The sequence below is a fragment of the Clupea harengus genome, chromosome 5 (genome assembly GCF_900700415.2).
Source record: "Clupea harengus chromosome 5, Ch_v2.0.2, whole genome shotgun sequence".
NCBI classification, from domain to species: domain Eukaryota; kingdom Metazoa; phylum Chordata; class Actinopteri; order Clupeiformes; family Clupeidae; genus Clupea; species Clupea harengus.
This window is the reverse complement of record NC_045156.1, coordinates 28,924,020-28,939,902: the sequence shown is the minus strand read 5'-3', so window position 1 is coordinate 28,939,902 and position 15,883 is coordinate 28,924,020. Positions and strand designations below refer to the sequence as shown.

Here is a 15,883-nt window from a genome sequence, read left to right as displayed (position 1 = left end):
CGAGGAAGAGTGCACTCGTTTCAGAGCCCAGGATCACAAGGGGGAATTAGAATTATGGGGGTGCTTAAAGTTGTCAAAGTTGTCAAGTTGAGTGAAGGGCTGATAGCCCCACTGCCGTGCCTGAGGTCCGTGTGTGTCTGATTTGTGTCTCGTATGTAGGGCCAATGATTTTCCGTTTCCAAAAAAATGCATTTTCCGAATTCGGTTTCAGCTCATTTTTGTTGATTGATGGCTTAAAATGAGTGAATAATATGTGCCCTTCTTAGATTGTTGTTTGCCAGCCATCAACAGAACAGAAAACTCATTTTGTTTTGTTTTAAATGCGATTGGGAAGACGAGCAAGTGAATGTGACTGAATGTGGCTTTAGCGGAGGTGTGTGGGTCAACCGTTGAAAAGGGGGCCGTGGCCGGAGCAGAGTTCAGCGCAGACGTGACATTTTCTCAGTGGTTTTGTTCTTTAATTAATGTTTGTTCATCGTTGCAATCGTTGTTGTGTTTATTTGAAAGAAATATAGCCTTGCAGCCCAAAATACAGGGGAATATGGGCGATTTGTATGCACAAAATGATGTTTCCGTCTGAAAGTTGCAATTCCGTTTCAAAGGGTTCATTCCGCGAATTCCGTCCGTTTTCCGTTATCGTGGAAAATTATTGGCCCTACGTATGCGAGGTGCCTGTGAGGTCCGTGTGTGTCTGATTTGTGTATCGTATGCGAGGGGCCTGTGAGGTCCGTGTGTGTCTGATTTGTGTCTCGTATGCGAGGGGCCTGTGAGGTCCGTGTGTGTCTGATTTGTGTCTCGTATGCGAGGGGCCTGTGAGGTCCGTGTGTGTCTGATTTGTGTATCGTATGAGCGCGGCCTGTGAGGTCCGTGTGTGTCTGATTTGTGTATCGTATGCGAGGGGCCTGTGAGGTCCGTGTGTGTCTGATTTGTGTCTCGTATGCTGTGAGGTCCGTGTGTGTCTGATTTGTGTATCGTATGTGAGGGGCCTGTGAGGTCCGTGTGTGTCTGATTTGTGTATCGTATGAGCGCGGCCTGTGAGGTCCGTGTGTGTCTGATTTGTGTATCGTATGCGAGGGGCCTGTGAGGTCCGTGTGTGTCTGATTTGTGTCTCGTATGCTGTGAGGTCCGTGTGTGTCTGATTTGTGTATCGTATGAGCGCGGCCTGTGAGGTCCGTGTGTGTCTGATTTGTGTATCGTATGCGAGGGGCCTGTGAGGTCCGTGTGTGTCTGATTTGTGTCTCGTATGCTGTGAGGTCCGTGTGTGTCTGATTTGTGTATCGTATGCGAGGGGCCTGTGAGGTCCACTGATGGAGGACAGAGCACTCAGAGAGGCTATGAAGCACATTGGGAGGGGGAGGAGCCTGTGCTGAGGACCAGCCTGCACAACAACCCTTCACTAAGGTGGCTGTCCACCCGTTGCAGAAAAAAAGTCTTTGTATTATTATTGTTGTTGTTGTTTTTGTTGTTGTTATTATTATTATTATTATTATATGTGCTATTTGACACAGTAGACTTCAACATGAGCGCTACTCAAATTGAATGCAAAAATGGTTGACATGGAGGCTTTTTGTTACTTCTTCATTAAAACCCGCCATTTTCTTTTTAAGTGATGACGCCGGCTCTTTTATTCACGTGTAGCCCACTGGAGTAACCGTCATCCTTCTGTTTAAAGCAGAAAGTTTGGGACAGCTGAGCTGAGCTCTGCCACTGGTGCCTGTGAAGCCTAGTGGCAGCCTGAAGGTGAAGGGATGGCATGGTGTCCTGTTTGGGATGAGTGCCACTCCCCTGACGCTGAGGCAGCCTGACATCTTCTATTTCTGTTTCTGTTTTAGAACATTCGGTTCTTTTGTCTCTCTTTGTCCATCCCTCCCCTTTTCTCTCTTCAACCCTTTCAGTCTGATATCCCTCTCTCTCACTCACTCACTCACTCACTCACACTCTCTCTCTCTCTCTCTCTCTCTCTCTCTCTCTCTCTCTCTCTCTCTCTCTCTCTCAAGCTTTCCTTCTGTCTTTCTTTGCCTGACTGCCCCTCTCTCTCTCTCTCTCTCCCTGTGGCAGGGGCTATGCAGTGGCCAGCAGCAGTGACGACCGCATGAATGAACCCCCCACGTCCCTGGGTCTGGTTCCCCATCAGGTCAGTCCTCCTCCTCCTCCTCCGCCTCCTCCCCCTGACCCACACACCACGGGCACTCATCCTCCACCTCTCCCTGACCTCTCACCCACACCATGTCTCTGCTCTCAGTGCCTGCACTCCCCGCACACACACTCTCTCTCGAGCTGCGAGAGGCTGAGGAGAGGCACTCCAGACCTCTCAGTGCTCAGGGTAGGATGATAAGGTGCATGATAAGACCACTTCTACCGCTCTATCAGCGGCCAGAGTTTCCAGTAGGTTTATGCAGCCTCTCTTCTAAAAGGGACCTTGCACATAGTCTCCCAGTAGTTAGAAATGGGAGCTCACCAGAGCCAATGACAAAAATAGTTGGTTCACACTGCATTTCATAACTACTCTACCACACACATACACACATACACACACACACACACACACACACACACACATGCACACACACACATGCATACACGCACACAGAAAAGCACACACACAAACATACATAATTCAGGCCAATTAGCAGTGGAAGCTGCAATCATGGCGATTGTGACTTGAAATGGCTGCGTATCCGGAAGCCTTGAAGAATTTAGAGCATTCTGTCTCTTTTCATTCACTTCTGCTCTCCTCCCCCTCCTCCCCTCCCTCTCTCTCTCTCTCTGTCTATCTGCATCTTTGTTTGGCTTAATAGCCTCCTCACGCATATTTTTGAGGGAAGGCAGCGCACGCCTGCCTGCCGCGCTTAAAGAGCCGGAACGGATCAGCGTCAGGCCGAGGATGCGTGTGGATCTGGGGGTGTGTGTGTGTGTGTGTGTGCATGTTTGTGTATTTGTGTGTCTGTGTTTAGAGATGTGTGAGGAAGAGCCTGAGCCTGAGCTTGTGTGTGTGTGTGTGTGTGTGTGTGTGTTAGATGGATGGAAATAGCCTCCCTGAGGAGATTTCACAGAGGCACAATCTCTGTGTCACCTCCTTGCCCTCGGAGGGACCCCCCATTTTCTGCTTTAACCCTCCTATTTCTCTCACATTTATGCCTCACACACACATACACACACACACACATACACACACACACACACATACACACACACACACACACACACACACTCGCAGGCACACACACACACACACTCACACACACACACACACACACACACACACACTCGCAGGCACACACACACACACACACACACACACCTCACATATTAACTACACACTGACACCCCTCTTAACCTTCAGGCTCTCTCTCTTTACCCCACACACACTCCTGTGGATGTTGAGGCAGGCACGGGGAGAGAAAGCAGGTATTTGAGCTCCTGGTTGAAGAGCAGAGCAGGGCAGACCAGAGGAAAGTCATCTGGATAATCCATCGTGAATGGGCTTCCTTGCAAAAAGCTCCCCTACTGTGCGGCCGCTTGTTCTGCTTTTGTTGTGCTCGTCTGGGCTTTATCGTCAGGAAACAAGAGAGTGTTTTTGTTCCTGTTTATGATTCCTCCTGGAGCCGGCACAAAGAGTGCGAGGGGGATATGATGATATTGATGGAGAGAGAGGGAGAGAGGGAGAGAGGGAGAGAGGGAGAGAGGGAGAGAGGGAGACGATCAACACAGAGGGCCCCTCAGGTTCCCCAAGGGGAGGGCCACACCACGCACCTCCTTTTATTCAGAGCGGATATGCACATCACCTCTCCCGGTTGTCACTCACTGGCAGAGGAGGAAAGGATGTGTCTGCAAGTTTGGATAAATCGATGCATTATAAACAAATGCACTCAGTTTAGGAGAAGGGTGGCAGTGTAGATAAGACACCTGTCTGTAAAATGGGTCTGTGTGCTGATGTATACAAAAAGGAGTATAACTCCGAGGCTTTCTGGATGATTCAGTCTTACCCCCTTTTCCACCAAGGCAGTTTGAGGGCTGCTTCAGAGCCACTACCTCATGTTCAAGCAGTATTAAGTGTTTTGACAGCCTCTTGGCCAGGAGAACATTAAGGGCTGGGAGCGGGATTATCGTGACCAACACGACTGGCTAAAATGTTTCTGACCACCATTTTTATAAAACCAGAGCTGTTTAACGAACTACTAATGTCTCACATCAATGTTACAAATGTAGCATTATGAACATAAGGGTAACGTTACAAACGTAACATCGATGGCTAGCAGCTAGCTGAAATTAGGAGCTGTGCTTGTTTGTTGTCGGCCATTGTTGTTGTGCTTGGCGCTAGCGTTGCTGGTAGACGTACACAGTTGATTTAATGAGATGGCTCTCTGGCTTGTGGAAAAGCAAACTGTTTTGTAAATTGAACCAACTCTGAACCGGCACTAGCTCCAGCCCAGAACTAGCACCTAGTTTGTGTTGGTGGAAAGGGAGGGGGGGTATCTGAGCTCTTGTGGCAGCAATGGTATTCTAAACAGAGCACAGTGTGCTATGGAACACGTTTCAGTTCAATATAATGCCCTGTGGTGAATGTGTGATGAATCAGCAGCCCAATCACATCACATTATCTGTATTCAAAACCCGTGAGAGCTCCATTTGACGAGGATCCACAAAAGTTTTTTTTCCCCAAAATTGCATTGTCATTTGAACTGATCTGTTGTTCCACACCTTCATCTAATTGTCTGCGGAGCATCACAGCAGGCTTCAGATGGCATTGGCCACAGCATCTGCCCGCGCCTCGACTCGACCCCGCCAGCTGAAACGCAGCAGAACGAGAGTGGCACCACAAACGACCTTCCCAGCCCGCGGCGGCGGCGGCGATGGCGCTGAGGGGGACGCAGAGAGCGGAACACAGCGGGAAGGCTGGGCTTCATTAGCCGCGGAACAGCACTGAACATGTCACAGCACCGTGGTTGGGCCTTTTTAAAACCGCCACCACACTGCCAGCCCAATAATGCAGAGCCCTGGCTAGGCTTAATTGTCGCGCGCGAGCCGCCACACTTAACCCGATTAATTAGTGAGGCATTAGTAGTGCTGTCACCCACGTGTGAGAGGGCCATTCAGGCTGGAGATGGGAAATATGATGGGGGGGGGGGGGGGGGGGTGAGCCTGTGGGACTTAGACAGCGGCCCTCCTTCAGCTTGCTGCAGATTAGCATCGCATTCCACTGAGCCGTCTCCTCTGGCGCCTGTTTTTGTGCTGCCATCTTAGCTCAGTGTGAATTTGTGTCCGTGTGTGTGAGAATGTGTGTCTGTGTCCGTGTGTGTGTGTGTGTGTGTGTGTGTGTGTGTGTGTGTGTGTGTGAGAATGTCTTTGACAAGATGGCTCAGTAGGAGATGATGTAGCCTTCATCCATGTGGCTGAGAGTGGGGTGATGTTTAGCTGTGAAGCCACACTGCCCCCTGGTGTTTGTAAAGGAGAACTGCACATGTGCCTCTTAACATGTCCCATTCCCCTTGCCTTCCGCTTCAGCTTCAGCTTCTGCTTCAGCTCTGCTCCTCTCCTCTCCCCAGCACAGAGACCAACATGGTGGCTATCAGGGAGCCGTGTGATCTCTCCCCCGAATGTTCATATTATTTATGTATATTTTAACAATTTAAAATGATAGCAAAATAATCTGTCTGTGTGTATCTATATTGTCCTAGTGAGCACAACTGAGCACTGGGAACTGTCATTGTAACAGAAATGGGCTGAAGTAGTGGACATTAGTTTAATTCTGCTCAAAACATGTCATGAGGCCATTTTATTTCAGTTGCCATGCCGTTCCAGTTGGATAATTATCCAGTCTTATATAAGGTTCTTCAGTAGAACTGATAACTGTGTTCCAGTTCAGAGTAGTATATGATCATTATATTTATTGCTAAATACATTTTCTTGATTTGAGGTTCTTTTTTAAGAGGCGAAAGGCTGAAATATGTAAAATACTGGAGGGTTAAAGCAGAAAATGGGTGATCCTCCAAAGGAAAGGAATTGACACAGTGATTGTGCCTCTGCAAAAGCTCCTCAGGGAGGCTATTTTCATCCATCTAACACACAAACACACAAACACACACACACGCATGCGCATATACACATGTACAAATTCAGGCTCTTGCACGCACATCCATAAACACAAATAACGCATGCACACACACACACAAGTATTCAGTATAACTGATAACTGTGTTCTAGTTCAGAGCTCAATATTAACTTAAGAAAGTGGTTGCAAAGCTTGGCAACCGGGCATGAGCAAATCCAACTAAATGGTTGCCGTCATTAATGGCCTTTATTCTGAGTTGGGAGTGTATGTGCGTTTGTGTGTGCCTGTAGTACAATAGTGAACCAGTTAAACCAATTAGTCTTTGAATACAAGTTTGAATTGATTTAATTGTAAGATCAAAGAAGAACTTTAAAAGCTCATCATAACTGGGTTAAAGCAATTTTAAAAATGAAATTACTCAAAAGTATTTAATTAATGCAAACATGTGAGGCAGCTTTTACGTGATATAAACTATTATTAAATCCTTAAAGGTTATCAATTCCTATGGCAAATCTGTACATACCAGTTCAATATGCATTGCAATGGCTAATTGGTTATAAAGTCTAATTCAGAAGTTCAGTGGCACAGTGACACAGTGGCCGCAGGGTTGACAGATATAGTGTAGTGTCACCCCTGTACTCTACTGAGATATAGGGTAGTGTCACCTCTCTACTCTACTGAGATATAGGGTAGTGTCACCTCTCTACTCTACTGAGATATAGGGTAGTGTCACCCCTGTACTCTGCTGAGATATAGTGTAGTGTCACCTCTCTACTCTACTGAGATATAGTGTAGTGTCACCCCTGTACTCTACTGAGATATAGTGTAGTGTCACCCCTGTACTCTACTGAGATATAGGGTAGTGTCACCTCTCTACTCTACTGAGATATAGGGTAGTGTCACCTCTCTACTCTACTGAGATATAGGGTAGTGTCACCCCTGTACTCTGCTGCTGAGCTGTAGCCAAAACCAAACAGTCAGTTGTTACGTGTAGCCTCTCTGCTGTGTTGCACGCTACTCCTGAAGGAGTTCTGAAGGGTTCACTATTGTTAGTCTGTTGGCGAAGTGGCAGGATGCCTACCCAAATCTATGCTTTGCTGTGCAGAGAGTTGGTCTGGAGAAGTGTTTGTTATGCTCGCAAGCAAGTAGGCTACTGTCACACACACACACACACAGACACACACACACACACACACACACACACGTCGAGATTAGATAACTCCATGTGTCCGGCGAGGTATGACACGGTACGACAGAGGTATGTCATATTAGCCTTTGTCCCCCGTTATCTAACAGACAAGTTAACACAGAGCTGAGGCTTTGATGTATGTTACAGCCTAAGATGATGGCTACCTTCTGTCAGGCTAAAGTTACCTGTCGTTTGTGACTGACTGAAGATATGACATCCTCCAATATACTGCAATAAACAACACATACACACACACACACACACACACACACACAACATACACGACACACACACACACACACACACACACACACACACGCATTGTGACAGTTGGGATCAGTATCATGAATCAAACAGTGGTGTTCGTTCGTAGGTGCAAACTGCAGTTCAGTGGGTCTTGGGTGATTCAGATATGTAATGTATTCTATTTTATTTATAAATATCACAAAAACTACAGTCAAAGTGAGGCTACCACAGGGTTAAAGGGAGATGTTGCCACTGTCTCCGTTTGGTTGCCAGGTCAACCGGGCAACTATGTCGAGCCCTAGTAGTATTTGATCACTAGTCGTTAACAAATACACTACACTATATATATACATATATATAGATAGAGAGAGAGAAAGAGAGGGAAAGAGAGAGAGAGAGAGAGAGAGAGAGAGAGATGCACAAACACACATATATTACATCTTTTATCTTGGCCTGGAGCTCTGCTTTTAATTTGCCTTTCAATTAAGATAAAGCTGCTTGAGTGAGTGGAGGGAGGTGTGTGTGTGTGTGTGTGTGTGTGTGTGTGTGTGTCAGCTGGCTCAGAGGTACGGCTCCTGAGAGGCCACAGCACCACAGCCTAATTCAAGACAGCGGAGGTTTTGATTCGCCTGCTGCTCCTGCGTCATGGGAAGAGGTTGATGGGCGTTTTTTTTATGAGAGAGAGAGAGAGAGAGAGAGAAAGAGAATGGACTTGGTACTCATCCAGATTTTACATTTTATATATCTCTGTAGATAAATAATGTGTATGGTAACCGAAAACGGTAAGACAATATAAAGGTGTTATGTGTGTGAGAAAGCATCTCAATTGCTCATCCACTCTTGTCAGGGTGTAGAATTTAGAATCTAGACTGGTCTGTTGCCCTCCCTCTCACTCCCACCAGGGGGTGCTGTGGTCAAGCATTTCCTCACATATGCAAATATTATGTCACCATAAAGAAGACCTTTTTTTTTTCTGTGTTCTAATTCAACTGCAGATCCGAGGATTTCTGGCCAGATTTGACAACGTCCTTCCTGCAAGTTTGGCCTTTGACAAGTGCACCGCCTGCTCCACAATAGTAAGTCCTTCCCTTCCCTTCCCTGCATGACATAGCTCCAGTGAAACTCCCAATGATTTGAAACACAAACACTGGCCTTGAAATAGGCAGTATCACCATAACAACAACACACTGTCTCACTTCTGTTCTGCCCAACGTCATCATGAGTCTGATTGCTTACATATTGCACACTGTCTCTATCTTGTCATCCTTGAGCTCAGTAGTCAATCCACTGTCCACCCCCCAAAGTAGTGCCCAGGCAAACATATTTCACTTTGGACTTCTCTCTTACATTCATATCCCCCTTCAGGACTGAGCAGAAAATTCCCCCGTGGAATACCATGGATTTTCTGAGTGGTGAGCGAATGTGGAGATGAGTGCATGGCGTTTTGAAAAAGAAGGGGGAAATTACAGAGTGTGTTGGGGTAAAGCAGAGGCCATATGGTCCCAATCAGGCCACAGTTGGTTTGTTGATGTCACTGTCGTATGTGAGCAATTAAACAGCGGGCAGAAGTGTTTTTTCCCTGGGGACCTGATTCTGGTCGAAGGGCTTGAGTTCCATAAATCACAGAGGGGGAAGCCACTCAATCTCTTCAGCATGTGTGGATGTGGTCTCTCTCTCTCTCTCTCTCTCTCTCTCCTTCTCTCTCTTCCCCCTCTCATTTCTCTCATTCTGTCATTCTTGCCCTCATGCACTCTTCATTTCTCTCTCTCTCTCTCTCTCTCTCTCTCTCTCTTTCTCTCTCTCTGTGTCTCTCTGTCTCTCTCTCTCTCTGTCTCTCTCTCTCTCTCTGTCTCTCTCTCTCTCTGTCTCTCTATTCTCCTCAGCCACAACGACAATAGCCATCCCAGCAGGCCATGTTGTGTTGTGTTCATGGCGCCCTGTTTTGATTGGTCGTTGAGGGTTGGAGGGTGCCAGGAAGGCCAGGGGCATTAAACGAGGAGTGAACTCACAGCTCAGTTGACCTCCATGACTGTGTGTGTGTACCTTCCTTATACTCACTCTGCATCTACTTCCTCTCTTTCTTATTCCCCGTTTCATTCTCTCACCCGCTGAGCCTCCCTCTCTCTCTCCCTCCCTCCCACACACACTCACATCGCAGACATACTCTGACACACATCAGCCTAAATAGTCAAACATTACTCAAACTCAGTTAAAACTCTCACTCTCTCTCTCTCTCTCTCTCTCTCTCTCTCTCTCTCTCTCCCTCTCACACTTGCTCTTTCTCTCTCTCAGTGGTGAATGCCTTCTTTTGTAGTTGTCAAAGGATCATAAAAGCCTTAGATGTGGCACTTTCATGTGTGAATGGTGAGTAGTGAGGTGAGCACAACTCTGACCTCAGGCTGCCTCGCGACCCTGGCCTCTGCACCCTGCACACACACACACACACACACACACACACACACACACACACACACACACACACACAGGGGCACAAACACACACACAGGGGCACAAACACACACACACCCTGCACACACACACACAGGGGCACAAACACACCCTGCACACACACACACACACACCCTGCACGCACACACAGAGGCACAAACACACACACCCTGCACGCACACACAGAGGCACAAACACATACACTCAAACACACACACACCCTGCACACACACACACAGGGGCACACACACACACACACACACAGGGGCACAAACGCTTTCAACCCATTTTCACAGCTTCATGCCGAAGGGCCTTGGAGCTCACAACAGTGGACCGTGTCCCCTGCTCATGTTCTCTGGGCAGCCATGTGTAAGAAGGACAAGAAGGAGCTGACATAATGAGAGTTTTGTGCGTAAAACTCTAAACTCGTTCACCTTATGATTCAGCAGGCTTTGGCCATGAGTCACAGAGCTGAAGCCGGAGTCAAATGCAGATCCGTTGAATTGGCTTGGGAGTTTTTTTTTAAGCAAAATAGTACGAGTTCCTCTTAAGATGTCAGGTGGCGCTGGCTCTGGTGTGATTTCCTGGCTCTCCTGTATGTGTCTCACATCCTGGGAGCGTATATATATCACTGAAATACTGCCCCACTCTCAGCTGTGTGGGACTGGGAAACCATGGAAACAAAACAATTTGCCTCTCAGCAGAAAGAGAGCCTGTAAATTTAAGCTCGTTTCTGGTTCTCTCTCTCTCTCTGTCTCTCTCTCTGTCTCTCTCCCTCCCTCTCTCTCCCTCTCTGCCTCACCTCCCACCCTAGTCACCCCACTCCCATCCCCCTCCAAATGAAAAACGGCTGAAACAACATCTCTTGAAAATAAACACGGCTGTGAATGTTGTTGCAGATCTCTTTTAAAAAAAAAAAAAAAAAATGCTAATGCTTTTCTGCGGAGCTGACCTGCACCCAGCGCATATGGGAGGGAGACGTGGTCCTGGAGATCCCGTATCTGGAGCACTTGAGGCGCTGCCAGTTTGACAGTTGCTCCAGCCTAGTTTCCAGCTCGTCCAGTGGCCTATTTGAAGCCTCCAGCAGCCCTGTGCCTGGCAGGCTGGTGTGGCTGACATGAGCCCAGGTGTCTGGTCCTCGGCGGTTGCCTTAGAAAGGCTAATGACTGCTCTCTAGACAAGACAGCTTCAAAGGGCCATTTTCAATGCTCCATTTTTTTTTTCTCCTTTTTTTTTTCTCTCGCTCTCTCTGTGTGTGTGTGTGTGTGTGTGTGTGTGTGTGTGTGTGTGTGTGTGTGTGTGTGTGGACCCAGAACCTCCTCCAGTTTTCCTGTCTCTATTTCTCGCTGTCTCTTTCACGAAACAGTTATGGAAGGGAAGTTATAAGAGGCTAAAGGCGTACCACATCTAACTGTGTGTGTGAGCCATACTGTATGCAAACCAGATGTGCTTTCTGCTCCCCCCCCCCCCCCCTCCCTCCCCCCTCCCCCTCTGTGTCACAGTTGCCATGGTTTAATAGGGCTGCATCAATCAAAAAGCACAGACTTCGGAAGGGGGGATCCACTGCTGGAAAACATAATGAAATCTTGTAGAAGTTGCTCTTACCCCAGTTGCTATGTTACGATCCAGAGGGAGGGAGTGAGTGAGTGTGTCACAAGTGCAGCGTTTGTGCAGACGCTCCGAATATCCCGCCAATGTTGACACCATCACATGGGGCCCGTACGCAGGGCCCAACAAACAAGAAACAAATACCAGAAAGTCCCAAACAATGTTTGCTCTCTTTTTTCCTCTCTCTCTCTCTCTCTCTCTCAAATTCAAAAGAAGCTTTTTTCCTCTCTCTCTCTCTCTCTCTCTCTCTACCCTCTCTCTCTCTCTCTGCCTCCCCCCCCTCTCTCTCCCCTCTCACTCTCTCTATCTCCCTCCCTCTCTCTCTTTCTACCTCTCTCTCTGTCTCTCTCTCTCTCTCTCTCTCTCTCTCTCTCTCTCTCTCTCTCTCTCTCTCTCTCTCTCTCTATCTCTATCTCTGTCTGCTGTCTGGGCCACTAAAAGCAGACGCCACTTTGCTCAGCGGTGTATTCATCGTGCATTGTGGCTGTAGGTGGAGTGGAGTGGGGGGGGTCTTTATCTCCTGCAGAGAATAGAGTGATAATGGGCCTGCTAGGTGGAGTCATGGGGTGGGGGGGTGGTTGGGGGTGTGGACGTCTGAGAGGGGGGGTCTGATTGAGACGGGGCACACGGTGGCTCCACCCGGATGTGCAGTGGTGCCAGATGTCTGCAGCAGCTCACCATGGCCTTTGTGGAGAGTGAAAAGTGATCCACCTTCACACACACACACACACACACACACACACACACACACACACACACACACACACACACACACACACACACACACACACACACACTTCCCTAACACTCACGCCCAAAAAAGCTACGATAAGGCACTGACCTAAACTAATGCCATTGGTTTCGGTGTATCTGAAAATGGCATGTTTTCATAGCTTTTTAAACGCTGTGTTTCTCTCTGATAATAATGATCATTTGTTTTACGGATACGATGGCATGACTCATTGACTAAATAGTTTACAATTCACAGTTCCGAGGCAAGTCGTAAAACCAGGGCAATGTCAGCATTTTCTACTTGTTTGTATCACGAGTAGATTCTACGATGTAATTCTAAACATTTCCCGCTCATCAGCTCTAGATAGCAGCTAGCTGTGAGGGACTCTCCACTGCCTACCATTGTAGTGAAATCTTCTTGTGTTATGCAACTGCCTATGTGACTCAGTGTGTGTGTGTGTGTGGTGGGTATCTGCCTCCGCCGATCTGCAGGTCCTTGAACACTACGAGCGAGAGGGCTTCCCGTTCCTGTCCCAGGTCTTCAACTCCTCCCACTCCTTCCTGGAAGATCTGACGGGCCTGACGCTGCTGCACCAGGAAACTCAGGCGGCCGAGGTGAGAGCCTCTCCTCTTCCCTCATTTCCCTCTCTCTCTCTCTCTCTCTCTCTCTTTTCCTCCTTTCAACCACCCTGTCCATCCATTTCTTTTTCTCATTGCTCCCCTGCTCTCTCTCTACCTCTCATCACTATCCATCACTTCCTGTTTTATTCCCCTTCACAGCTTTTCATTCATCTCTGACCTCTCTCTCTTTTCACCTCCTTGTCTGTTCCATCACTTCTCTGACCTTTACAACCTCTTTCTCGTATCTTCTCCCAAAAACATAACTAACCCCCAACACCTCTGCAGACCTGCTCTCTAAAGACACACCTTATCAGGGCTACTCTGTAGTTCTATCTGGTAGAGCAAGATGCTTAGAACCCCTAAAGCCACAGGAGTAAATCACAGCAACACACATGTGTACCTTACATGTGCTTTTAGTCATTTTGGATGAAGTTGTCTGTTAAATACATGTGAATGTCTAGAAACACACCTGCAAAGAACCTTGACAGTACTGGTGTTAGATTGCACTTTGCATCATTGACACGACCATACCAACCAGTCCAATAGAGAAAACATGTTGCTCAAAGTTGGAGCCCAAACCGGGAAAGCTCAAAGAAATGGACAACCTTGAACACTAAATCATGAAATGAGAAATGAGAAAACCCTTTCACGTCCCAACATTTCAATTCATATTGCCTCCGTTGACGTCATTTGTAAAAATGTAGCAGGAAATTGAATCTAGCAATTCAGTTTAGAAGGGCTGCGACCAGGATGATTCCTTTCCAGGTCTTAATCCAATTCTTGCATAGTACATTTAGTTGTGTTTTATGGAGAAAAAAAAGAAAAGCTGTAAGATAACTTTAGAGCCATGTGAAGGAATCTGTTGATGTTTACTTAATCATGGCAACCTGTTTAGTAATATATTCCAATCAATGCCAAGGCCACATGATGCATTTCGGTACTTCACTGTGCCAGTGCGTTTACAAGCAAGGAAATAGCTTCTGATGCAGACATCTGCTGCACCGGTAGACTGTGGGACGGCGGAAACGCACAGGATCTTTTTTTTTTTCATGTGTGTGGGCAGGCTCTCCAGATTGGAGTGTTTGTTTAGAGATGAGTGAGTGATGATTCAAGCCTGTTAGCACCAGGATCCTGAAGCAGGGAAAGGGCCCCTCGCTCTGGGGCCCGCTCTCCCCTCTCCAAACATGACCTCGTCAGAGCAAAGAAGAAACAGCAGAGCTGAAATACTTCATCTCCACGAGTGCTCTGGTTCTGAGGTGTGTTGAGCGTGGAGATTAATTGGCGAGGAACTGTTTTCACCATCACTTTTTAAACAGGTCTTCACTCCCAGATGGATCTTTTGAAAAACGTTGTATTACGTACTACAGTTGGTCCAGATCTGATCTGGTCCAGGGATTCATTTTCTTCAGATTTTGGGCTATTTAGTCAGGAAGCGTCCTCAGGAGGTCCTGGGAAAAAGGCCCTGTTCAGTACCATAACATAAGCCTGGTATCCCACACAGGGAGACGAGAGAGTTGATTTCAGAGCAGGAAGCCAAAGCCAGGCTCAGTCAGGAGCGGGAAAAACTGAAGCGCCCGGCCGCAAGCGGTTCCTCAGAGGGGGGCTAAACCCACTGAAGATGAGGGAGTGGAGCGTATTCAGCCCTCTCAGAGGGAGCCATGAAGGACAAAAAACTTCAGCAATTTGTGGAATGACTCTTGTGTCCATATCGCCTCATTCATGCAGAGCTGTGGAGAGGCTGTACATCCAGCTGAACTCTCTCTCTCCCCATATGTGCATCTATATGTATGAGTTAGACCTTCTTGGCAGGAACCCTCCCTCCCCACATTTTGGTTTCTTTTGGACCATTTTGTGTTGTTTTGATGACAGCCAGAGAGTTGGTATATATGGCCTCAGCAGTCCTCTCTCTCTCCTCTGACGGATAAGGCCCCGGAGAGGCTTCTGAGACTGTGGGAAAGTCCCACGTCAGTGCAGCTCTCGCCCCCTCAGTGCTGGAGAAGTTTAGGGGGATCCTTCCAGATCCTTCCAGATCTGCCGCCAGGCTCATTGTCCTCTGGCTGCTTTCAAACACGCTTCAACTAATAGGTACTTTTTTTCATTTCTGCGTGGGATTCTTTTTTTTCCAACCGTACACACAATGGTCTGAACCATTTGAATGAGTATGCTTTGACTTAGTCCACAAGTAAACATAGGATTGAACTGTTTTTTTTTTTTTTTTTTCAGGGGTTTTTAATAAGAAACTCTATAGCTACATATTCAGCCCAAACATAATATAGCATCATGACCACATATTTTCATTAGAATGATGTGTAATTGCGTGTTTTAATATTTGATTTCAGTTGCCTTTTATTTCATATTTGAGTCAGCGGTAACTTTTTCTTTATTCGGATTCAACAATTGTTTTTGTTTCCCGCTTTCTTTTAGTGTGTTTTCAAATATAATATTTTTTGTTTAAATCTAATATCTAGACAAGACGGCAACCAATAATTATTGCTGTTGTATCTCAGGTCTACAATGTAACTGGAAAACTGTCTCCCACAGCATTCAATGATTTTATGTATCAAGCAAATTGAAATGTACAAAAACAATGTTATGTGGATTAACATTGGACGTTTTTTTTAAAGTGTTCACCAAGGAGGCATGCAAAGTAAACAAAGATACACACGCGTGTGCTAATAGACCAAAAACTCTGCTTCTAAAATATCATGCACTGAATACGTCCCAAGCCGCAAGATGTATGGCACACACTGCACGTAGCAGGAGTGTAATATAGCGTTATGAAAGTCACTCTTAATATGTGTTTTAAGCTTATTTTAGTCAAGCTGGAAATTGAAGAGCTAGTTTTATGTGGTGGAGTAGAGGTTTTGGAATGCTTTTTTATAAATGCTGGCCATTATTTATATTGAAGTTCTCTGGCCTCAGTTAAACGGTTTGGGTTCGGCTCCATCTTAGCATTAGTGTAGCTTCATAGTCCCTCACAGGCAGGG

General features: G+C 46.9%; 1 protein-coding gene across 8 annotated transcripts in view; it reads left to right on the top strand.

Moving 5' to 3' along the window:
• atg7 (ATG7 autophagy related 7 homolog (S. cerevisiae)) overlaps positions 1–15,883 on the top strand; it is a 61,875-nt gene that overhangs the window by 19,618 nt on the left and 26,374 nt on the right. For all 8 annotated transcript variants that reach the window (XM_031568461.2, XM_031568456.2, XM_031568460.2 and 5 more), the window contains 3 exons: positions 2,059–2,134; positions 8,483–8,563; positions 12,768–12,890. In XM_031568461.2, coding sequence (XP_031424321.1) covers positions 2,059–2,134; positions 8,483–8,563; positions 12,768–12,890 — 280 coding nt within the window. The remainder of the gene's footprint in view (positions 1–2,058; positions 2,135–8,482; positions 8,564–12,767; positions 12,891–15,883) is intronic.